General features: G+C 41.8%; 3 protein-coding genes and 1 long non-coding RNA gene across 5 annotated transcripts in view; 3 read left to right on the forward strand and 1 right to left on the reverse strand.

The window, feature by feature from the left end:
- Positions 1–391: 391 nt before the first annotated feature.
- LOC138977887 (ski oncogene-like) lies at positions 392–6,084 on the forward strand (the record flags this gene model as incomplete). The annotated part of the gene is made up of 5 exons (XM_070350494.1): positions 392–477; positions 1,449–1,735; positions 3,491–3,696; positions 4,096–4,269; positions 4,778–6,084. Coding segments are annotated over 5 exons (1,119 nt in total), but the record flags the coding sequence as incomplete, so codon positions are not given.
- A 3,565-nt stretch (positions 6,085–9,649) lies between these two features.
- LOC138978937 (uncharacterized) lies at positions 9,650–14,144 on the forward strand. Of its 2 annotated transcripts, XR_011459855.1 has the most exons (6): positions 9,650–11,965; positions 12,074–12,185; positions 12,243–12,297; positions 12,401–12,498; positions 12,552–13,162; positions 13,385–14,144. It is a non-coding gene; the product is annotated as an uncharacterized lncRNA (long non-coding RNA). The 2 variants fall into 2 exon arrangements; XR_011459856.1 differs by lacking the exon at positions 12,074–12,185 and having other exon boundaries at positions 12,186–12,297; positions 12,401–13,162.
- Positions 14,145–14,375: 231 nt separating this feature from the next.
- On the reverse strand, positions 14,376–20,099 carry LOC138978939 (uncharacterized). Its single transcript, XM_070351753.1, has 5 exons — positions 20,059–20,099; positions 19,319–19,491; positions 18,609–18,723; positions 16,596–17,647; positions 14,376–16,278 (listed from the first exon to the last, which is right to left on the reverse strand). Exons 1-5 carry the CDS (start codon positions 20,095–20,097, stop codon positions 16,206–16,208), a joined length of 1,452 nt encoding a protein of 483 aa, XP_070207854.1. The 5' UTR covers positions 20,098–20,099; the 3' UTR covers positions 14,376–16,205.
- A 102-nt stretch (positions 20,100–20,201) lies between these two features.
- LOC138978940 (U3 small nucleolar RNA-associated protein NOL7-like) overlaps positions 20,202–25,000 on the forward strand; it is a 6,433-nt gene continuing 1,634 nt past the window's right edge. Inside the window, exons 1-5 of the mRNA XM_070351754.1 lie at positions 20,202–20,439; positions 21,566–21,825; positions 22,431–22,542; positions 23,125–23,263; positions 23,949–24,064. Of these exons, the coding sequence (XP_070207855.1) occupies positions 20,325–20,439; positions 21,566–21,825; positions 22,431–22,542; positions 23,125–23,263; positions 23,949–24,064 (742 nt within the window). The 5' untranslated portion in view covers positions 20,202–20,324. The remainder of the gene's footprint in view (positions 20,440–21,565; positions 21,826–22,430; positions 22,543–23,124; positions 23,264–23,948; positions 24,065–25,000) is intronic.

Below are 25,000 nucleotides of genomic sequence, written 5' to 3' on the forward strand. Positions count from 1 at the left end.
CTTCCTCATTTTAAGACCCAGCGTTTTGTGATCTTCCTGTTGACGATGTCAGTTCGTTGACCTCCATTGACAATCCTTGACGCAGATTTTGCTGTCTGAAAAAAAGGTAGTACCACTGTACGTTCATTGAAAAAGAATGTCTTTCACAATTCAAGCACTTTTCATGTAATGGCTGCAAGGTGTGCAATTGAATTACACACCTAGTCTACACAATTGCTTGATTTCAAAGTGCACACGTAAAGGCTGATCTCTGTTTTGTAATTGTCAACTAAATTTGGTGGGGACATTTTTTTTTTCATCGCCAAGACTATTCATTATAACTTGATTTAAAAACCAAAAAAATGTCATTGAGCCACTGTCATGCATTTGTTAATGAATTGTTTCCCTTTGTTTGTACAGCGTGCCGACATACCTGCACTCAGGCCCGCCAGTGCTTCTGAACCCAGAGCGCGTGATTCCGTATTCAGAGTCACAGAGGTCAGTATCCATATCGTATAGCTTTTTGAAGAATGGATTTGTTGGTGTAGAAATGTACCTTTTGTTTTTCTTGTTTGTGCTCTCACTATGTACTTTGGCTGGCTACTGAAGCTTCTGGTTTTATGCTCAAGGTCAATGAGAATAACAACACTTTTCAAGACCAAAATAATACTCAACCCCCTTCCCCCAAAGAAAACAACAACAACAACAACAACAACAACAACAACAACAACAACATTAAAATCACGCACAAACAGATGAAGAAAAATCCCCTGTTAAACACAAAACACACAAAATATTTTTAAACATTCTTTCTTCTACTCTCCAGATATGAGCGTCACAATAGCACACCAACACACACACACACACACAGAGAAAGAAAAACAACAAAACCTTGTAAATGTTACACGCAAACATAAATAAAACAATTCTTTCTCCTCCTCGCCAGATATGAACATCACACACAAAGAAATACAACAAAACCTTGTAATACCCAAACAAACAACAAAACAAGTTGTGACCCTCCACCACAAAATGAGTCGCATGTCACCTCGCGCGGTTCTGCGCTAGGCTTAATATAAGTCCGGGGAGTGTCTGGTAACAGTGTGAGGGTCACCTTAGTCACAGGCTTATAACTCAAACAGTTTTCGCTCTTTGCTAAAACGGTTTTCACCACTGGATAGAGCATACAAAACTCTTTAAGAAAATGTACAAATATGAAAATCATGCAAAGGTGACATGCGACTCATTCCGTGGTGGAGGGTCACATTTTGTCTTCTAATCGCCAGATATGAGCGTCACATTAGTAAAACAACACTGACACACACAGAATGACAACAAAACTCTATAAAACACAAAACACACAAATGATTTAAAAAAAAATTTTCCTTCCACATGACAAGCAAAGAAATACAACATCATGTGAATGTAAACACAAACAAAATAAAACCATTCTTTCTCGTGCTCACCAGATATGAACGTCACTTCACACCGAACGTGTCGCTGGCCCCCACCCCCCAGACCAAGAGCAAGTCGGACGAGGAGGATGAATTGGGGGAGGTGCAGGAACAGCCGCAGGAGCTCACCGTGCACGTCAGGGTCAAGGCCAAAGAGGTACCAAAGGCAGCGGTTGTTCAGACGCACGTCAACGTCCCGTCCTTGCCGACAGCCATGGAGAGTAGTAGTCGGGAGTATCGGGAGTACGATTTGCCGACCGATACTGACGATTCCAGTGTGGGGCAGAGCTCTCCTTTGGACAGTGAGTGCAGTTTGTGTGTGTGTGTGTGTGTGTGTGAGAGGGGGGGGGGGGGGTGGTGTTCTGGGAGGTGTGTTGTGTGTGCGAGTTTTGCTATACTGTACTTGCTCACAACAGGCAAGTAATGTGTCATCCCAAAAATATGTTTAAAAATGTGTGCAAGTCGAGCACGGCATGGATAAACAAAACAGAAAACCGTCTAGAATGAGTTAGCCTTTGTTTAAAACAACAAAACACAACACCATCTGATTGAAAAACAACTGAGGGCCCCAAAGGGGGGGTATCATCACGATCACGGGAAGGGAAATTTTAGCTATCACGATCACAGTTACATTGATTTTTGTTTTCACGATCACAAACACCTTGACGAATAAAGGATCCTAAAGTGATACAGCTGTGAAAAATGTACGTTGAAAATAAAATGCTTTGCATTAGCCCATCACGATCACGAAAACAAATGACGATCACGATCACGAGACTTGATTTTTTTGTCATCACGAATCACGGGCAAAGTCCCATCACGATCACAGAAATGGAAATTTCGGCAATCACGGTCACAGAAAGGTAAAACAAGTCGCGTAAGGCGAAAATACAATATTTAGTCAAGTAGCTGTCGAACTCACAGAATGAAACTGAACGCAACGCAACGCAGCAAGACCGTATACTCGTAGCATCGTCACTCCACCGCCCGTGGCAAAGGCAGTGCACGTGGAATGGACAAGAAGAGCGGGGTATTCGTTGCGCTGAGAAGGATAGCACGCTTTTCTGTACCTCTCTTCGTTTTAACTTTCTGAGCGTGTTTTTAATCCAAACATATCATATCTATATATTTTTGGAATCAGGAACCGACAAGGAATAAGATGAAAGTGTTTTTAAATTGATTTCGGGGAAAAAAATTTGATAATAATTTTTATATATTTAATTTTCAGAGCTTGTTTTTAATCCGAATATAACATATTTATATGTTTTTGGAATCGGGAAGTGATGGAGAATAAGATAAACGTAAATTTGGATCGTTTTATAAATTTTTATTTTTTTTTACAATTTTCAGATTTTTAATGACCAAAGTCATTAATTAATTTTTAAGCCACCAAGCTGAAATGCAATACCGAACCCCGGGCTTCGTCGAAGAGTACTTGACGAAAATTTCAACCAATTTGGTTGAAAAATGAGGGCGTGACAGTGCCGCCTCAACTTTCACGAAAAGCCGGATATGACGTCATCAAAGACATTTATCAAAAAAATGAAAAAAACGTTCGGGGATTTCATACCCAGGAACTCTCATGTCAAATTTCATAAAGATCGGTCCAGTAGTTTAGTCTGAATCGCTCTACACACACACACAGACAGACGCACATACACCATACCCTCGTTTCGATTCCCCCTCGATGTTAAAATATTTAGTCAAAACTTGACTAAATATAAAAACGCCAATCACGATCACGATTTTAAACCCTTTGGGGCCCTCACAACTTATGTTTTGCCTTTAATTTTGACTTTGTACTTGTTGCCCTTTCTTGGCGAGTACAGAATTCTTTATAAAAATATAAGTTGTTTTTCAATAAGATGGTGTTGTGTTTTGTTGTTTTAACAAAGGCTAACTCATTCTAGACGGTTTTCTGTTTTGTTTATCCATGCCGTGCTCGATTTGCACACATTTTTAAACATATTTTTGTGAGTACGGAATTCTCTTGTTTGTCAACAGTCATTTTGTTGTTAAGATTTTTGAGATAAATGTCAAACTATTTGACCGTGCAGGTCGAGAGGAGCCACGGTTCAGCGACTCCCCGGTGTTCGAGAGCACGCTGGAGCAAGAGTTGGCCATGATTCACCGAGCGCTGGACGGCAAGGTTCCCCACACCAAGGAGGGGCGCGACGGCTTTCTGCACCAGTACTCCAAGCTACGGGCACGCCAAGAAGAGTTGGTTCACTGTCTGTGTCGCGACAAGAACATGCTGAAGAGAGTGAGTGGCAGAGAATTTGAGGGTGATTTGTGAGGGGGGGCAAGACGGCTTTCTGCACAAGTGCGCCAAGAAGACCCTTTGTCGTGACAAGAATGTGCTGAAGAGATTTAGTGACAGAGATTTTGTGTGTGTGTGGGGGGGGGGGGGGGGTTGCGACAGCTTTCAGCACAAGTACTCCAAGCTAATAGGGCCAGGAAGACCGTGTGATATGACAAGACCGTGCTGAAAAGAGTGACAGGTCTCAAATGGGGGGTTGTAATGTATTTACAAAGTTGAGTTAGGAGGATTATGCCCACAAAACTCTATTCAACATCATTTTATCACACTAAGCTAGGAACCAGTCATGCGCTGTGTGTACATAAATTCTCAACATGTCTTCAATTCTTGATCACTCTACAGGAGGTCAACCTGGTGCAGAATCAGAACGACGACCTTGCTTGCAAGCTGCGAGCGCTGGAGAATGAGGTGACGGGTCTGAGGCTGGACGGTGAGCAACGCGAACGAGCAGTGCAGGAAGAGCGAGTGGCGCTCGCACAGCGCATGGCGGCCATAGAAAACGAAAATAAAAAAGAGGTAAGGAGCAGAGCGTGTTTGTGTGTTTGTGGGCTGAGATGCATGAAGGGAAGCTGGTTTGGATAAAACCCAGGGTCTGATGGGTTGAAATCACAATACTGTACATGTATGTCGCTTTCAACCAATCATAACCCGCGGCTGCTGGCACCCGGTAACCAGTTTGCTTCGTCCACTTCAGCACTGGGTCTTTTGGAAGTTGGGAATGTACAGTTGTACGTTTTAAGACAGATAGACAGGCACATTTCATGCTTACCCCACACATCACACACACTTCTCTCTCCCTGTCTCTCTCTCTCTCTCTCTCTCTCACTCTCTGTCTTTCTCTGTCTGTCTGTCTCTCTCTCTGTCCCTCTCTCTCTGTCTCTTTCCCTCCCTCTCTCTCTCTCTCTGTCTCTCACTCTCTCGCCCTCCCTTTCTTTGAGATTTCTCACTTACATCTCATTCTCTTTCACATTAAACGTTCCGCCTTTACTCACTCACCTCACACTCTTTCACCCTGGTGTTTCAGATTTACGACAAGTCTCCGCGACAGTGTGAGATGAAGGCACGCCTGCAGCACTTCGAGAGCCTCTACCATGACCTCCAGTACGAGAACTCCGCCCTTCGCTCTGAGCTCCAACGTAAAGGCGTGGACATCGTGCAGCTTCTGGCCAATAAGAAACAGTCCATGGTCGACGCTAACGCCAACAACAAGAACGCAGCCGGAACCCAGTCGGCAGGGCAGCGGAGCAACGGCAGCGAGAAGCTGAAGATCGCTGTAGGGGGAGGTGGCGGGGATGGGGGGCTGCCTCCCTCCCTCCTCCTGCCTCAGGCTCACTCGCGCATCCCCAAAACCTTGCCTCCCAAGAAAGAGCGCGACTTGATCGTGGAGTAACACCTGTAGCACACTTTGTGTCAGCCACAACGTCCCAGCGCAGCGGTGAAAACGACTCACCACGGTCACCACGGACGAGTGAGTTGGTGATGGTGACTATGTTAGACCTCGCTCAGTGACGGAAACAAAATTGGACTCGGTATTGGGCGTATAAACTTCATGCAGTCACCGAAGGGAGAGCTTGCCTCAGACTTGGCAGGAAAGTGATGATTTCTTACAAGATAGAGCTACTGCTTTGGTTGTGGTACTGAATCTCTTCCTACTTAAGAAGTTTGGATGCAGACGATTGGTGGTAGAGAATTGAGCGTGCGTAAGAAAGACCGGCTGGTTTCGACTTTGTTTCTCTGCAGCAGTGTCAAGAAAGACGTCGACACGTTTTCTGCTGGAGAGGAATTGTCGTCATGACGACACAAGAACCAGCAACAGCTGGGTACGACAAGCAAGGATTGCCACGGATTATGTACAAAAGATGCCCTGTTATTAGTGTTAAATACCAACGTTTTTGTTCAATCTCTGTTTAAAGAGCGTTTGACAAGGCAGAGCTTGCTCTGGCGGAGTTTGTGTATAACGTTTTGTTTTGTCTTGATGACACCGCACGTTACTCGGTGTTGCTATATTATCATCTCTTCGGTTGGCATCTTTGTTGTTAAGAGTGTGAGTGTGTGTCTGTGTGCGTTGCAATGAATGTGTTTCCAGTCATCGTATAAGCCTGTACGCTTTGCTTGATGGTTGAACATGCTACTCTGATCATTGCTGCAGTCGGGGCGCTCTCTTGGAGTATTTTGCACCCATGAAATTTTAAAAAAACGGAGATAAATAACAACAGAAATTTAAACAAAGAAGCAAAAAGGAGAAAGGAAAGACACATGAAATAATGACTAAATGTTCAAACCGGTGGCAAACTTGACACGCAATTGTTGAATTGTTTGATTGACTATGCCCGATTCTCTTTTTTCATGCATCACTTTTTTTTGGTGACCCCCTCCCCCCCTCCTTTCTGTAGTCGAGAGCTTTGAATTGACAAACCCAGACGCTTATATTTTATAATGTGAACAGAAACAGTCTGATGTTGTTTTATAAAGTTTGTAATTTGTGCAACTTGTGAGGGCATTTTGTTCGGCCATTGTACTTAGCAGACATTTTTCTGTGTTTTGGCCAGTTCGTCTCTGCTGTGTGGAAAACTGTGAAAGTTGTTCAACTATGTTTGCATAGATCTACTGGTGGTGTTTGGAACCTGAACCTTCGCAGCCCCACCTGTCTGTCTGCTGTTTGTGACAATGAAGTTAGACAGACCTGTCCTTTCTTTTGGTTGCATCGCTGGCCGGTTCAACTGTCTTTGTTAATGTTATGCACGCTATTCGCTTGTTCAGCTTAAGCCTCACTTGTCGTATGGTCTTCATCAGACAAATCATGTGTGTGTGTGTGAGTGTGTGTGTGTGTCTTAAAATGGTGTAAACTTACAGAGGTTATGAACAGGTCTTGAAAAGCAGGGAGGGGGGTCTTAAATTGGGCAGTCTTAAAGTGAGAGTTCCACCGTATCGCTGGCTTGAAGCTGAGAATCTTAGTTTTGACGGTGGGAAAGAGGCCACAGCGCACACTGTTTCTCACTACTTGTTGGTGTAGTATTATCTCACTACTTGTTGGTGTAGTATTATCTGCGTGAAAGGAATAGGGCCGTTCATTCTCTCAGCAGTAAAGGGAGTGTATACGGGTTATTGTTGTTGATTTTCATAGCATACATTACTCTTTGTTTCCCAAAGGTGCTATCTTGATATTTATGTGTTTGTGTATGTATGTGTACACACAACATTTGTGACTTTCAAAAGTGTTTAATGATAGTGTATTCATGACATGTAGCTTCACAGAACTTTGTGAAATATGCTTAGACCCAAGTGTTTGCTTAGGAATATAGAACTGTAGCGTGCATTGCGAAATGATACGAAACTTGCAGATGTCTTGCGTTTTGATGAAGGCGATTTTTAAGTGATTTTTTTAGGTCATTCTACTTGTGATAAAAAGAATTGTGCTTTCTGTGGGCTGTCTATTGTAACGTGCATTTCTTTTTCATCTCACATTGCAGCTTCATTTCAATGACAGAAGAATTTGGTGTTTGTACTATCTTCATGGTTTTGATAAGGATATGTGTGTGTAGGATTATAGCGCTTTCTATACTGTTATTATAGTGTTACTTTCCTATGTGTTTGTGTGTGTGTGTGTGTGTGTGTGTGTGCGTGCATGCGTGTTTGTGTACGTGTGTGTTTGCGCACTGAGGTATTTTCTTCTTTGTGGGATCTAGGCCAGATAGCATAACTCTCTGTTTCGTTAACCAGCGTTAGGATTCACCATTTCTCCAAAAGCCAGCAGTAAGATAAAGAGGGGAAAAAAGCTGACTCTGTAAATTGTGTTTCGGTTTGTGTTGATGAACATATTTGTGTTGTTGGTGCGCATACATGTGATGTACATCTTTGTGTTGTTGTACAATATCCTGTGGACGACCTGCACATTTAGCAGGAATTTTTGTCTGGATTCGTTGATTTTTGTGTGAAACGGCTACGTCGTTATAGTCAGCAGCGTGTCAGGGTGTTATCATGGATTTGGAGGCAGACTGATGATAGTTGGGTGATGGGGATTAAGACAACTTTGTTCTTTAGTCATCTTTGGTTCAAGGTCTGTCCGCCTTACCGTCTCTGATTGGTCAGGCTTGTAGAAGGGATAGAACATCTCTCCACTTGGTCACATACCAACAATGAACATCCTTGTTGCCCTCAAGGCACACTGGTATTTCAACAATAAAAGTTAAAAAGGCATTTTTCAGAAATCAAACAAATTCCAACTGGCCCCAGCAAGCAGTCAAGGTGCTGATTTTCAGTATGTGACCAGGTGGCGGGATTGTCTTGTCCCATGTAAAAGCCCGACTGTTTTCACCAGCCGGAGTGGGATTTTTTTATTTTTTATTCATGTGCTCTTGTTTCGTGACCACAGAGCCTGTGGAAAAAAAGACGTACAAAAACTTTCTTTTTGTTTATTTTCACAGCGTTTAATGCTTTGGTTCAAGTGAGAGTTGTGCGGTGTGAGTGGTACTGTAGTATCAAGGAACACTGTTGTGCTCTTTATCATTAAAGTTACACATTAGCAGTCAGTCTTTGATTGATCAACATGCTGAACATAGGGCAGATTGTGTCACTTTTTATCACCATACCCGCTTTTTCACCTGTTGTATTGAATTTGAACTAGCTAAGTGAACTTTTTATCACTTTCTTTGTTTTTTTGGTTTCTTTTGCAGGAGATTAACTCGTTAGAAGTTGGGTAACATTGATTTTAAAGAAGCAAGCGGTTAGTAGGGTTTCAGAGTCAATCAAAATTAGTCACTGTCATGAGTAAAGAGGGGGAGACAACTCAGTCGGTAGCGGCACTGGCTTTCAAACCAGTTGTAGCTATCGGGGGGTGGGTTCGATCCCCACGTTGGACGAGGGATTCATTACCCGTGTGCACAGGATAAAGATCCCAAGTTCAAAGCGAATGTATGAGGCCTTGGGAAAAAAACCGAATACAAGCATGCAGGAAAAAGAACAACATTTGGAAGCACGATGCTGTCCCTGCAAGCTATCCACATTTTACCTTAGGGGGTTCCCCAACGACAAGGAGGCATACCAAATAACTCCCCCCCCCCCCCCTTCAAAAAACAACACAAAAACAAAAAAGTGAGTACTTGCAGCAGATATTACCCTTACAGCCAGTGACAGAGAATTTGGGCTGTAAAAGAAAGATTTTATAAATGTTTAAATTTTTTAACGGTCTATGTTTTATTTTACTTACAGTATAATTACCGACAGATACTTTTCTGCCAAAGTAGCTTGCGTGCGTTTTCTAATTCTAGGGCAACGGGTTCCCTGGTCTTAGAACAAAGCGTTCTTGTCGACCAGTTTTCATCTCTTTCCTTTTTTATGTCCAACTTTTGCTAGTCTGTTTCACGTCATAACAAGCTCGCCAGCTATACAGTATGTCTTTGAGAATTCACCACTGCCGTCTCATTCTGTTGTGAATCCGTCACGGTTCGTTCATTCCATTCAGTGAATCACCCATGCATTAAAGCACAAACTAAAATAATCAAAAAATCATCGAAAATCAGAAATGGCTGACCGCGATTTGTGTGTCCTGTAAATATTCTGTACATGCTTAGGGCAGGCCGGTTCTTCCACGTCTTGGGGAGAGAGAGTGGGAGGGGAGAGAGAAAGGGGAGAGAGAGAGGGGGGAGAGAGAGAGGGGGGAGAGAGAGAGAGAAAGGGGAGAGAGAGAGAGAGAAAGGGGAGAAAGAGAGAGAGGGAGGAGAGAGAGAGGGAGGAAGAGAGAGAGAGAGGGGGGAGAGAGAGAGGGAGGGAGAGAGAGAGAGAGAGAGAGAGAGAGAGAGAGAGAGAGAGAGAAAGGGGAGAGAGAGAGAGAGGGGGAAGAGAGAGAGAGGGGGGAGAGAAGGCTATGGAATAATCTGGATGATGGTTGGCTCATGTATTGTATTGAATGGGAGGGGGGGGGGGGGTGCGAGAGAGGAGAGAAAGGAGAGAGAGAGAGGGCTTTGGAATAGTCTCTAAGACAGTTGGCTCAGGTATTGTGTTATAAATAGGGGAAGGTTGCGGTGGGGGGGATCATACAAAAGTGTGCGATTATTGTCATGACTAAGGCACATAGATGTAAGCATTTGCACACTGCGTAACCGACTTTTTTCTTTATACGGTTGCCGGTATAACAAGCTTGGTCAGCTCTGATATTTAGTCATTTGTTACCTATGACACAAAGCAGCATGACGTCATTATGTACATATTGTTACAATTTAAAAAAATTGTGTTATTGCAGAAACTGTAAGATTTTTTTTCCTTTAAAAAAAATTGCAGCTTGACTACATGAAGAAAGCTGTTGATATACACACAATTGTGGGACTGAGGTATGTGTTGTTGCTATCAATTTGATTTTTTCTCTCTCTCGTGTTTTATGAGCTTCTATGTGGATGTTGATTTTTTTTAATAATTTTTTTTTCTCCATTGTAATGTAGTCTTAAAAACGACTCGTCATTACGAATTAATTTTTTTTAAAGTGTGTAAAAACAAAAAGACTCCTTTTTACGTGCATTTGGTGAGCTTAAATGGCAAGTTGTGTATATGTAATGGCATTGTGATGTATAGTGTATATTTTGAAAAATTATATTGTGAATAGTCTCTCTATTTCCCCCTCCCCCTCAATCTGTGTGTGTATATCATATATGAATATTATGAAATGCGTCTCCAGTAAGTGTTTGGTACCCCCCGCGGGTTAGGGGGAAGAATTTAACCGATGCTCCCCAGCATGTCGTAAGAGGCGACTAACGGATTCTGTTTCTCATTTTACCCTTGTTAAGTGTTTCTTGTATAGAATATAGTCAATGTTTGTAAAGATTTTAGTCAAGCAGTATGTAAGAAATGTTAAGTCCTTTGTACTGGAAACTTGCATTCTCCCAGTAAGGTCATATATTGTACAACGTTGCAAGCCCCTGGAGCAATTTTTTGATTAGTGCTTTTGTGAACAAGAAACAATTAACAAGTGGCTCTATCCCATCCCCCCCCCTTTCCCCGTCGCGATATAACTTTGAACGGTTGAAAACGACGTTAAACACCAAATAAAGAAAGAAAGTGTTTGGTTCTTGTTGGAACATTAGTTGAAAAGTTTCTTCAAAATCAAGATATTTTGTTCAAAACTGTTTTTCCTCTTAAAGGTATGAAACGGTTTCAAAAAAAGAACATGCCTTTACTTTAACTTTAAGCATAGCGGATTTGACAAAACGGTTTGTTCAGAATCGAAATAAAAGCTACAAGATTATTTTCTTCTCAACGTATGATATGTCTTCATGTTAGACATAGCATACCTGTATTTTGAAAATGGCTTGGTCAGCAACTTGTAGTCAAGGAGAAAGACGTATGTAGGGAGCTTCACCCCTGTGTCTGGTACTGATAAATACGTGGACATTGTGACGTTGTTGCCTGGGAAACTAGACGTTGGAATTTTGTTGTGAAGAACTGTGATATAGAAACATACCGGGGGCCCTAAGGTGAGGCCTCTTTATTTTTAGCGTTGCCAAACACCAGTCCTGTTTTGGAAGCAGGGACGATAAAAACATGATTAATGACTAAGGAGAGGAAAGGACAGGGGGGACAAATCAGATTAGCTGTTCTTCTTCTCCCCCATTTTGTTGTTGTTCGGCACCTGTTTCTATTTCTTATCATTTTCTCTTTCTGACATTTTTTGCTTTAAAGAAAATGATTTGCGTAAAAAAAAGATGGTGAACTACAATTCTGGATGTATTTTCTTGTACTTCTGCCTTTTCTTTAAATTAAAAACAAAAATGTTTGTGTTTTAAACTGAGGTCAAACTTGAGGTATTTAGTTTTGTTTTGTTTTGACTTCCCCTCTCTGAGAAAGTGACACAAAAGTGTGTGTTTTCTTATGACATGTACTCTTGCTCATGGAGAAAAGATCTTTCTATTTTTCTCCTTCTTTCCTCAGCCTTTTTATAAAATGCGTCTTTTGTTATGTCATTTCAACAGATGAAATACCAGATGAACAGTTGTTAACTTGAGTTTGTGCAAAGTTACACCTGTATGCCATTATGAGAGGTTTAAAAATATGTAGTGCACACGAATGAGAGATTTCCCCTCAAGTACAGTGAACCTCCCCTCTTAACACCTTTGAGAAAATCAAGTTTTACCAGGGAGGGAGTCTTAAAATGGAGGTACACTTAGAGGTCATGACCAGAATATCTGAGAAAACAGAGTCTTAAAATGGAGGCACACTTAGAGAGGTCATGACCAGAATATCTGAGAAAACAGTCTTAAAATGGAGGTACTCTTAGAGGTCATGACCAGAATATCTGAGAAAACAGTCTTAAAATGGAGCTACACTTAGAGAGGTCATGACCAGAATATCTGAGAAAACAGAGTCTTAAAATGGAGGTACACTTAGAGAGGTCATGACCAGAATATCTGAGAAAACAGTCTTAAAATGGAGCTACACTTAGAGAGGTCATGACCAAAATATCTGAGAAAACAGAGTCTTAAAATGGAGGTACACTTAGAGAGGTCATGACCAGAATATCTGAGAAAACAGTCTTAAAATGGAGGTACACTTAGAGAGGTCATGACCAGAATATCTGAGAAAACAGTCTTAAAATGGAGCCACACTTAGAGAGGTCATGACCAGAATATCTGAGAAAACCAATGGAGGCACACTTACAGAGGTCATGACCAGAATATCTGAGAAAACAGTCTTAAAATGGAGGTACACTTAGAGAGGTCATGACCAGAATATCTGAGAAAACAGAGTCTTAAAATGGAGGTACACTTAGAGGTCATGACCAGAATATCTGAGAAAACAGTCTTAAAATGGAGGTACACTTAGAGAGGTCATGACCAGAATATCTGTGAAAACAGAGTCTTAAAATGGAGGTACACTTAGAGAGGTCATGACCAGAATATCTGAGAAAACAGAGTCTTAAAATGGAGGTACACTTAGAGAGGTCATGACCAAAATATCTGAGAAAACAGAGTCTTAAAATGGAGGTATACTTAGAGAGGTCATGACCAGAATATCTGAGAAAACAGTCTTAAAATGGAGGTACACTTAGAGAGGTCATGACCAGAATATCTGAGAAAACAGTCTTAAAATGGAGGTACACTTAGAGAGGTCATGACCAGAATATCTGAGAAAACAGTCTTAAAATGGAGGCACACTTAGAGAGGTCATGACCAGAATATCTGAGAAAACAGTCTTAAAATGGAGGCACACTTAGAGAGGTCATAACCAGAATATCTGAGAAAACAGTCTTAAAATGGAGGTACACTTAGAGAGGTCATGACCAGAATATCTGAGAAAACAGTCTTAAAATGGAGGTACACTTAGAGGTCATGACCAGAATATCTGAGAAAACAGTCTTAAAATGGAGGTACACTTAGAGAGGTCATGACCAGAATATCTGAGAAAACAGAGTCTTAAAATGGAGGTACACTTAGAGGTCATGACCAGAATATCTGAGAAAACAGAGTCTTAAAATGGAGGCACACTTAGAGAGGTCATGACCAGAATATCTGAGAAAACAGTCTTAAAATGGAGGTACACTTAGAGAGGTCATGACCAAAATATCTGAGAAAACAGAGTCTTAAAATGGAGGTATACTTAGAGAGGTCATGACCAGAATATCTGAGAAAACAGTCTTAAAATGGAGGTACACTTAGAGAGGTCATGACCAGAATATCTGAGAAAACAGTCTTAAAATGGAGCTACACTTAGAGAGGTCATGACCAGAATATCTGAGAAAACAGTCTTAAAATGGAGGTACACTTAGAGAGGTCATGACCAGAATATCTGAGAAAACAGTCTTAAAATGGAGGGAATCTTAACTTGGGGGTTCTCAGATTTGCCAGAATATCTTGATAAAATACGGTCTTAAAAGGGAGGGAGTCTTAAATGGGGGGGGGGGGGGGGGGGGTTCCACTGCAAATGGAGTGCATCCCAACCAGAGCCCGGTTAGGCCGTTCTTCGGCCGTCTTTGGTGCCATGAGTTTTCTTGGTTTGGGTTTCTTGGTGGCATTGTTTGTCTTATGCTCTGAATGTAAAGGAGACCACTACAAGGAACATTTGTATGCGAACTGTACCCCTCAACGCCTTTCTTTCTTTATTTCTTTCTCGTCTACTTTTTATGGTCTTGCTTGTGTTTTGTTGGTGTAAATATTCTACATTTGAAGCCAGTATACATGTTTACTCCCCTTCGACAAAAAATCAGTTATCTCCCTTGGATTAAAGTGACGTTCTGTGGGCAAGAAGTGGGTTTTCTTTTTTTGTGCGTCGTTTCATGTTGATGTGTACGTTAGCACTTGTGCATACTTGTTTATCAAACAGTGATTATGTGACTTCAGTAGGGGCTTCTGCTAGCAGCTAAAATGCTATTGTGGGAAGTGATGCCGTCAATATAGTCATTAATCCAACAGGTGGTGTTTTCTTCCTCTGTTTCTATAGTTGAGAGAGTAAGAGAGAGAGAGAGAGAGAGAGAGAGAGAGAGAGAGAGAGCGTATGACTATGTTTGTGTGAAAGAGAGAGAGTGTGTGAGAGAGAGAGAGAGAGAGAGAGACAGAGAGAGACAGAGAGAGTTATGCACGTTCTCCATACACTGGATCAAATACACACAGAACACACTCACACTCGCATGCATACACGCACACACAAAAACAGTAATACTATGAAAACAGTTGACACACCAGTAATGAATTTCAATGAAATGTGAATCACTTTGTGACCATTTCTACATAATACTGCACATACCTACACATGCTACAGGCACTAGGGAAGACAGTCGCCCATTTAAAGGTGCAGTGCTTTTCATGAAGACAGTTTGACTCAACATGTCAGATCTACCTACGCTTTTACATAAGATGAGACCATACCAATGCGTCTTTATTCATTATTGAGACATCCTATAACAGTGTAACAACTAGAAAGGTCAACAAATCAGACTGTTAATTATCAAAGAGAACTTCTTCATGAAGTTTTTATCTTTTGGATGCAATATTTTCTGATTACGAAGCAAATTCCACACTAACAAAATGATGGCAGAATATCCTTTTGAATATGAAAGGAAACTGAAGGAGCACATTCTACGTATTTTTGAAGGTTGTTCACATACATTACATGAGAGAGAGATGAGAGAGGTGGAACGGTGAAAGGGAGGCAATCCAACTTAAGCACTACAAAGTTCAACGAAAAAATAGTGATTAACTCCCCTTCAAAGCCTTGTCCAATATTCTTTTTTTCTGCTATCAGTCACAAACACTCTTAAAAAGAAGAGAAAAAAAAGCATTTAGAAATCTCTTGTTTGATGAAAAACAACATCAACAACAAAACAGTACATCTTTTTGGTCAGAGATGCATCCAAACAAGCATTCACACACACAAACACACACACACACACAAACACATACGCACAGACACAAAGGCGCAGACACACAGACACAAAGACATCTTACAGACTGTCCATCATATTATCAACAAATGGACATGAGAAGAATGTTATAGAAATTGTTAAACACATTCCTTTAAATCAGTTGATGTGCCATGAAAACAAATCTTTTCTTTTAACAAACAACACAGCAAGAATACCTTGTTCCTTAAATTAATCACTCAGATACTCGCACACCCAAACAAACAATCAAACGAATACAATCATTACCCACACATTAAAAATAACTCGTCTTCAGGTAAATAACACAAAAAGAATGCTTTCTATATCCAAAATGTCAACAAAACCAAACACATCTCCTTATCAATAAATAGAGATCAAAGAACGGAACAACTTTGAGTAAATAAATGAACAAATGAACTATCATTTCTATAACTGATTATTGAAAAGATAAAGCAAAGTCACAAAACTGAAGTAAAATGAAGATTGAACACACCTGTAGCTAGATCAACAGGTACACATCATCTAGACACATGACACACACAAGGGGGGCCCGGGTAGCTCAGGTGGTAGAGCACTGGACTTGTGATCGAAAGGTCGCTGGTTCGAATCCGGGCCGGGACGGACACGGGTCAACTTTATGTGCAGACCCAGAGACGGTATCCATCTCCCAACCCCGTGTCACCACAATGGCACGTTAAAGATCTTGGTCATTCTACCATAAGTGCAGATGGCTGATACCACCTAAACACGCATACATCAAAAGCCGTGAGGGCGTAAAACTCGAATCGTATAAACCAATTCCTGTCCAATATAGGCAATTAAGACCTGACGGACAATAAGCCCCTTAAAATTTACTTTTTACACACACAACTAGCTGTACAGTGGAACCCCCTTTTAAGACCTCAAAATCTAAAAAAATCAGGTCTTAAAAAGGACGGAGTCTTAAAATGGAGGTAAATTTACAGAGGTTATGAAAAAAAAGTCTCGGAAAACAAGGTGGAAGTCTTAAATTGGGGGGTCTTAAAAAGGGGTTCCACTGTATTTCAATAACGGGACGTTACTAGCCAAGGCCAAGGCTAACGCCTGGATGTTACCATGTGATGTCATCGTCATTTGCCGACAGACAGGCAGCAATGTGTCCATCAATGTCAATCTGGCACAGTCTGTACAAAAGTGACAGAAAAAAAGAAACGTTAAACAAATAATTATAAGAACAATCTGCACAGAAATTAAAGACTGAACCCCCAATATATAACCCTTAAATTCAAACAATCATAATCGTTTTCAATAAAAATGAAAAAGACTGAATATACATATAAATTAATAAACAAAATTGGATGTTTGGCTATAACATTTATTCTGAATTATTTTGTTTTCAAGTTGCCAACTTAGCATCCCTCCACTTTTTGGCTTTGTCATCAGAAACAAATTTCTAGTTTTATTTTGGCCTTAATTTAAAGCAGAAAAGACTTCAACTTACGCAGAGGAGAAGGCCATCTGACAGAGCGGGCATGAGATCACTCTTCCCTCACCCTCCTTCCGAGAGTCAGTCGTCCCATCCACATCGGATTCTCTCCCTTTACTGTGCCCAGAACCTCTGCTGGTAGAAACCGCTACAGTTTCCCGGCTGTTGGATTGAGGCGGCCTACCCATGACTCTACTCACCCCATTACCACTACCACTACAACTACCACTACCACCCTTAGAAACAGGCTTGAAGGAGAAACTTGAAATAGAAGGTTGGGATTTTCCAGCTTGCGGCTGTTTCACAGTTGAAAAAATGGGTTTTGATTTCGCGGAGAAAAGAGATTTTGTGACTGTTTTAGCACTGGTTGTCTTGTTTCTCTGTGAACTGGTTGAAGAAGACAATGGTCGTTTCTGACGCCTCTCGATGCTGTTGTCTGCAAAGTTTGTGGTGCGGTGGGTGCTTGTTTCTTCAAATTCGTTCATTTCGTCATGGGCTGGAGCTACTGAAGAAGTCTTGGAAAACAGACCCGCGGATTGAGTTTTTTCTTTCAAATTTGGAAATCGACCAGAGCCTGGAGTCTTTTGTTTTGTTTGTGATTGACTGACTTGGCTTTTTGATTTTGAAACTGAGGGCATCCTCATAGTTGAAGCTGCCTTATCCAGGGGAAGGTCACTCAGTCCTGGATTGGTTTCTTCGAACACAGAGACATCCGCTGGCAAAAAAACTGATGAAAAATCTGACTCACGAGAAGTACCGGGCACATGCTCAGTCTGAATCATCCTCTTTGCAAGATGATGCAAGGCAGTGGTCATTTTCTTACTGCCTAATTCTTTATGCAAGCTATTTTTAGAATTTTCACAACTTTTTCTTTGTTGATCTGTGTGTGCTATACGACTCTCTCTTGTGCTGCTTGCTGGCTGTGCTGGTTTTGTTGATGGTGCCGGGGAAAGCGTATCCTTCCTCTTTCGCTTCAGTTTGCAAGGACAGAGTTTGGGCAAGGGAGGCAAGTCATCAAATGTGCCGTGTAGATCAGCCAAGTTGTCTCCCTTGTGAGCTACAGGTGGCTGAAACAGTGAACATGACAGGCAAATTGAAATAATGCTGTTTCAGTCTTAGGCTGTTCCAGGTATTCAGGGAAATAAAGTTTTGTTGCTGTTGACCTTTATAAATATGTACAAGGAGAATAAAACTCCATCCCTCCTCTCCCCCCCCCCCTTCCCCTGCATTCCTTTTCAAAAGGAACACCACCACCACCACCACACACAAAAAACCACTTAAAAAGGACACATCATAATATAATATAATAATCATTACAGCTTATAAGGCGCAAACCACAGCAGTATATATATGCTCTCCGCGCTTTACATATTAACTATGCATAAGAACATACTATTTAACATAACATAAAATACCTTCTAGCAAAATAACGTAACAATAAACTTACAACAACACATATGCATGGCCCCTATAACTGACTTTACCGGCAATCTTCAGCCAATCCAGTATCTCGTATTACAACTCAAACAAAAATTTAAAATGGGCTCAGATGCTCTCACCAAAAATGTCACACCAGTTTGTTCAGAACTTTTCATCAGGTATATATACAGTTAGTCAAATGTTCCCAGGCTACAGCAAATTCCCAAGGGCTAGTCCGCACTACATGAGATAACACCATCCTTCCACTTTGTACTTTGGCACATACATGTATCACAAATCAACAACCTGACTGGGTGACAGCTGACTGTGGTGAGATGGAATTATTTTTATCAATTTAAAAAAACAACCTTTTAGTGGCTTTTACAAAATCAATTTATCAGAAAATCCCCTCAATGCACAAAGACCGCCCAGACTGTTTAATTATTGGTATTTGACCAAGTGGAGGGATGGTCTTTTCCCATGTAAAAGCATAGTCAGATCTGAGATCATGAGCACAAAGTTCTGGAAAAACGGGAAGGAGCGTGACTTTCAGATGTGAAAACTTCGAAGGCGTTTAGGACATGAAGCTCAAGTCTCTCCCAGGCTTACCTGGTATGGGGGTAGGTCAGGTAGTAACTCCAGTGGAAGACGTTTGCGATTCCGGTCGATTGCCAAAAGAACTTCCGTCAAAGTCGTCAGCGCTGTATCCTTCCCTTTCTGCTGCCTGGAAGGAAGAAGAAATGGGGATGCAAATAACTTGAACATTATTTATAATACAAAAATGCATGAAAAAGGCACACACAGAAACACACACACACACACACACACACACACACACACACACACACACACACACACACACACACACACACACACACACACACAGGATAGCAAGATTTGTCAGGCTAACATTTGCACTTCAATGTAATTCTGATCATTGATTGATGGATGAAAATACAGTTTTACCTGCTATGAGAAAAAAAAAAGCATAAGCCATAAGACTTATTACAACCAAAAGCAGTGTCCATCAGGAAGATTCCTGGCTTAAGATGAAATCAATACATTAAAGCACAGCAACATACAATATTCACATGTGTTTGCTAAAGCAAAAACAACAACAAACACACTTTTCTGATTGGCCTCTGTTGTAACCTGATTGGCCTCTGTTGTAACCTGATTGGCCTCTGTTGTAACCTGATTGGCCTCTGTTGTAACCTGATTGGCCTCTGTTGTAACCTAAACATTTTATTTCTGTGACGCTTCAAAGAAACAAACAACAACAACCGAAAACACAAAAAAACTTTCAGTACAGGCTTTACCCTGGATTATCAGGAGACTGGTTTAGTTTTGTGTTTGAAGGAGCACTGCCGACTGAAGTACTGTTACCATCATCGTCAATGGTAATGACACTTGTGTTGATGGGTTTGACATCTGTCTGTTGTGGCTGTGAGACATCGGGCGCTTCTTTGCTTTGTTGTGGTATTGGTGACACCTGCATCAGGAAAATATCAAGAATATCATGGTAAAATATTGATCTCTTTTTGCATGTAATTATAATGTGTGTGTGTGTGTGTGTGTGTGTGTGTGAGGGGGAAGGGGTGTGTGCGCGTGTGTGTTTATGTCATTTTGTGTGTGTGTGTGAGTGTGTTTGTTTGTGCTTGTGTGTGAGGGGAAGGGTTGTGTGTGTGTGTGTGTGTGTTAGTGTGTGTGCATGTGTGTGTGTGTGTGTGTGTGTTAGTGTGTGTGCATGTGTGTGTGTGTGTGTGTTAGTGTGTGCATGTGTGTGTGTATGTGTGTGTGTGTGTATGCATGTGTGTGTTAGTGTGTGTGCATGTGTGTGTGTGTGTGTGTGTGAGTGCGCGTGTGTGTGTGTGTGACACTGTAATGGAACGTGTCGCTTCTTGCGTTGCGGTGCCGGTGGGTGTACGAAATATGTCAATTTCACACAGACATGTGGACACACACAGACACTAGAACACACACGTAAACGGATACAAACAGACACAAAGAGAACAGCAGTGTACCAAAAGTTTCACGATGTAGTCAAGCGGTAGCTTACCTTCGGTTTTCGCTTCAAACGATTGCGTTTACCCTCCATTTTTGAAAGCGAAACAGGAAAGGGTAAGGGAAATAACTACCCAGGAAGGTCGGCATAAGTTCCGATCGGATTAGCCTCCCATGAAGTATTTCAGGGGAAGTAACTCTTACAAAACCTTTACATCACAGATTTTGCACGTGGAGAGGAGAAAATAGACGTGTTGTGTCGTTGTTGATCGCACTCGTTCGCCCGTAAATCATACGAACTTCGCTCCATAGTTCTCAAGAATGTCTCGTAGACGTAGATACCACGATGGAGAGTCAGAAGAAGACGATGACTTTGAAACTCCAGCTTTCCGAGAGGCTGTTCGCGCACCTGCGCAGAATGAACGAGCCGATTCAGGTTTGTTTGCAGAACTTGGTGACCAAGTTGGTGTGATGGACTGTGTATCGTTTTGTTCTTTTGTGTGTGGACAAGATGTCTGTCTAGTTTTATGTGTCTGGTGCGTTTGTGTGTATGTGTGACTGTGTGTGTGTGTGTGTGTTGTATTTTGGTGGTGTTGATAAGATAATATGCATGAGTGTTGTGTGTGTGTGTGGGTGGGGGGGGGGGGGGGGATGTCTGTTGGAATTTCTGCTTTCAGTTGCAAGTTTTTTTGTGGGGGGCCTGCTTGTAATTTGATGCGTGCTTTGCGTGTTTTGTGATGTTTTTGCCCTGAACCTGATGCATAAATTTAGATGATTTACAGTAACACTAACAATGAATTCGCAATTTATTTAAGTCACAACTCATTTATTAATATAAACCTGCCGATAGAGAGCATAAACAGCACCACATGGCTGTCAGTGTCAGATATATTTTATGCTGTCCAAAAACATTGACTTTTTTGTTGTTAGCACACTTGACAACTAACTGAGGTATACCTTTGCCCGGTGTCACGAACTGAAAACTGGTTGGTCCGGTGTCAGAATAATGTGACTGGGTGAGACATGAAGCCTGTGCTGCGACTTCTGTCTTGTGTGTGGCGCACGTTGAATGTCAAAGCAGCACCGCCCTGATATGGCCCTTCGTGGTCGGCTGGGCGTTAAGCAAACAAACAAACAAACAAACTGAAACCTCTGCTGAACAACCCTTCTCAATGCGCATGCGCCAATCTTGGACTTACAAAATGCGACCCTTTGACCGAACAAACCATGGGTTAGGATTAGGATTAGGGTAAGGGTTAGGGTTAGGTTGTTCACGACCTGATTAATCTCCCCATGTTACTGTTAGCGCATGCGCATTGACCGCAATGAGAAGGATTGTTCAGGCAGAGTTGTCAGTTTGTGACACCGGCAGACCTTTCCTGATTGATGGTCTTAACTGCTTTGTTGATCACTTGACGCCCTTCATCATTTGTTGATCACTTGACGCCCTTCATCATTTGTTGATCACTTGACGCCCTTCATCATTTGTTGATCACTTGACGCCCTTCATCATTTGTTGATCACTTGACGCCCTTCATCATTTGTGTTTTCTTCTTCCCTAGATGACTCAGACGATGAAATTCAGTCCGAGTCGGGACTGGGAGAATCCCCGGAAGAGGATCTGATAGAGGAAGCCGGGCAGCATGACGATGAAGGAAAGGAGAATGACAGCGATGACGACGCACCAGAAGATGTGGATTTCAAGACAGGGCGGGATACGGAGCAGAAGAGGATGCAGTCTATTCTGGACGAGATCAGAAGAGGCAGGGAGGAGACCAAAGACAAGCGGAGGAAGAAAGATAAACTCTTCAAGCTGCAGAAGGTTGGTGTTGAGGGTTATAACTTTTTCCAGTATTGGCGTTAACCGGTAATGACCGGTATTTTACCGGTTGAAAAAAGAAATTACCGGAACAAAATTGGCTGCCGGTTTGACCTACCAGTTGGATTTTTAGAACTACTTGGTTTTTTTTGGCTTGTAGAACAATAAAATCAGTAGTCTGAGTTGGACTCTAACTGGTTCCCATGACCAGCCTACCATTTTTTTCTGGACTGTTTACATCATAAAAGTTTGCGTACCGGTTTGAAAAAAATACTAGCGCCATCACTGGTTATACTTTATGGGAGAGGGAGGGGAAGGGAGTGTTTTTTGGGGTGGGAGGAGTTGTGCGTGGAAGAGAGCGAGTGTGTGTGATAGAGTATGTCTGTACTGATAGAGTACGTCTGTACTGATAGAGTACGTCTGTACATGTGCGTCATTGCACTTGCCCTTTTTTGGCTTTTTTTTTCTTTTTTACTTCTCTTGTCTTTATTCTAGAATCATGTTTGATTCCTTTTGCAGGGCTGTACCCATGACGGCATGAGTGATAGAGGAAGTTCTGCTGTGACCAATGTTTCATTTGTCTATGTGTTTTTTTAATCCATTTTCAGCAAGAGAAGTTGGATGAGCTGAACAAACGCAAGCTGCCAGAAGAACTCTTGGATGAGTTGACGCAATCACCAGAGAAGAAGCAGAAGAAATTACCAAGTGGTAAGAAAACAGGTAAATATTCTGTTATTCTTTTTTTTTTAGGCTGATTTGGTTTCTTTATCTGCTGCCTACTGCCAGTTTAGAAAGAAGCAAATAATTTAGCAAGCATAAGACAGGGACCGCCGTAACAGCTTTTTTGATGCATTTATAAACTTGCTGACACGTTTTAAGTATTCATCACGATGCCCATGGCAAATGGAACAAAAATAATGTACCTCTTTTTGTATTGTGCTGATCCTGCATGGAAAATGTCACACAGAAATATGACATGCACAGCCGCTGTTGATTACAATTATGATTATGTAGCTCTGGCAATTAAAATAAACCCAACCCTATCCCAAATGGTTGTTTTTGTCGTGCGAAAGTGAGAACAAAATAAGTTGCTCCCAAACGAATTTTCATCCGCTGGTGCGTGGTGCTTGATGTTTTTTTTTTTCTCTCCAATAAGTAATGCTAGGCCCTGGTAATGCTAGGCCCTGGTAATGCTAGGCCCTGGTAATGCGATCCTTGATTTCCAATCAATTATATGGTTGATGAGCGGTTACTTTCAGACTTTTTCATGCATCCTATCATGTCTGATTTCTGTTTGAGCAGGCAAAGCAAAGGAGGAACAGAAAACAAAAGGTGGAGATGACGAAGAGAAGGACGATGATGACGATTTCAGTCTGTCAGAGGACGACGAGAGGCTCAACTTGGCGAAAGACTTTATCTCTTTGTCCTCCGAGAAGGAAGAGTATGTTGCTGTCTCTTTGTACATTACAGATGTGTGTGGGCCCAGTGGTTGGGAAGCCTGTCTTCCATGTAGAAGGTGGATGGGGGGGGGGGGGGGGGGGGGGGGGCGGGCGCTCGAATCTTTGGTGGGTTATATGGGAAAAGTATTTTTCTGATCTCCCATTCCCAAGTCAACTTATTTGTGTTTGCGCAAGCGCAAGACTGAGTATGCATGAAAAAATTCTACAATCCATGTCAGAGTTTGGTTAGTTGTAAAAACACGAAAACTCACAGTAATTGGGAATGATAGTATGACGGCCTAAAAGGCAGCGAAGAAACGGATATAAACTTGACCTGGTAATGAAAATGAATGGATCAGGCAGATTTATGAAGATGTAAAATTGTTCAACAGATTCCTCTCATATTTCAACATACTCCCATGGGCAGTGGACCCCCCCTTATGAGACCTGAAACATTTCAGAAAATTGGGGTTTAAAAAGCAGAATGTCTAAAAGTGGGGGGTGATTTACACTAGAGGTTATGAACAACAAGTTGGTCTTTAAAGGGAAGGAGTCTTAAATCGGGGGGCGGTCTTAAAGGAGGTGGGGGGGGGGGGGGGGGGGGGGCCTCTAGCACTAAGCTGAGTATTTTGATATTAACCGAGCTGTATTAGAACATGTGCTGAGTGAATGCGATCTGTCTAACAGGGGGACACAACTGGAGGTGGTTTCACTGGAGAAGCGTAAAGATGGTGGCGTGTCGCTGAGCGCCGCTGACTTCAAACAATCCATGCTGTTCGGAGGACGCCATAAGAGAGTCACAAGTAGGTGCTTTGCTTTTATTTTTTCTGTGTGTTTTTGAAGTGGGCGGGGGGGGGGGGGGGCTTTGTTTTGTGCCTTATGGTTGTTAGTTTGTTGTTATTAATGTTTTTGTTAGTGTGTGTCTGCCCCATATAATATGTTGTGCTCAGATGAAAGTTGAAAGTCTGATTTGTGTGTGTGTGTTTTGTTCTAGTATTTTCGTTTGTTTCTTTTGAGTTTTTGTTTTTTTAAGGTGTGATGTTGTTTGTAAAGATAATACATGTATCTCCTCAAAGTGGGGAGGAAGGGGAGAAGCATTGCTCCATCAGCCAAGCTGTATGTTGTCAAATGTGGTACGTGTACTGAAATTCATTCCCACTGAGAGGTAATGTTGTCAAATGTGGTACGTGTACTGAAATTCATTCCCACTGAGAGGTAATGTTGTCAAATGTGGTACGTGTACTGAAATTCATTCCCACTGAGAGGTACTGTTGTCAAATGTGGTACGTGTACTGAAATTCATTCCCACTGAGAGGTACTGTTGTCAAATGTGGTACGTGTACTGAAATTCATTCCCACTGAGAGGTAATGTTGTCAAATGTGGTACGTGTACTGAAATTCATTCCCACTGAGAGGTACTGTTGTCAAATGTGGTACGTGTACTGAAATTCATTCCCACTGAGAGGTAATGTTGTCAAATGTGGTACGTGTACTGAAATTCATTCCCACTGAGAGGTAATGTTGTCAAATGTGGTACGTGTACTGAAATTCATTCCCACTGAGAGGTACTGTTGTCAAATGTGGTACGTGTACTGAAATTCATTCCCACTGAGAGGTAATGTTGTCAAATGTGGTACGTGTACTGAAATTCATTCCCACTGAGAGGTACTGTTGTCAAATGTGGTACGTGTACTGAAATTCATTCCCACTGAGAGGTAATGTTGTCAAATGTGGTACGT

The sequence above is a fragment of the Littorina saxatilis genome, linkage group LG10 (assembly GCF_037325665.1).
Source record: "Littorina saxatilis isolate snail1 linkage group LG10, US_GU_Lsax_2.0, whole genome shotgun sequence".
NCBI classification, from domain to species: Eukaryota; Metazoa; Mollusca; class Gastropoda; order Littorinimorpha; family Littorinidae; genus Littorina; species Littorina saxatilis.

What these genes read in the sequence shown, in the direction of transcription:
- LOC138978939 (XM_070351753.1), bottom strand. Translation starts at nt 20,097, where the DNA reads ATGGAGGGTAAACGCAATCGTTTGAAGCGAAAACCGAAG. An exon ending in GTTTGAAGCGAAAACCGAAG is followed by an intron (nt 19,492 to 20,058) that starts GTAAGCTACCGC and finishes TTCCTGATGCAG; the next exon opens with GTGTCACCAATACCACAACA. An exon ending in CTGACCTACCCCCATACCAG is followed by an intron (nt 17,648 to 18,608) that starts GTAAGCCTGGGA and finishes TCACTGTTTCAG; the next exon opens with CCACCTGTAGCTCACAAGGG.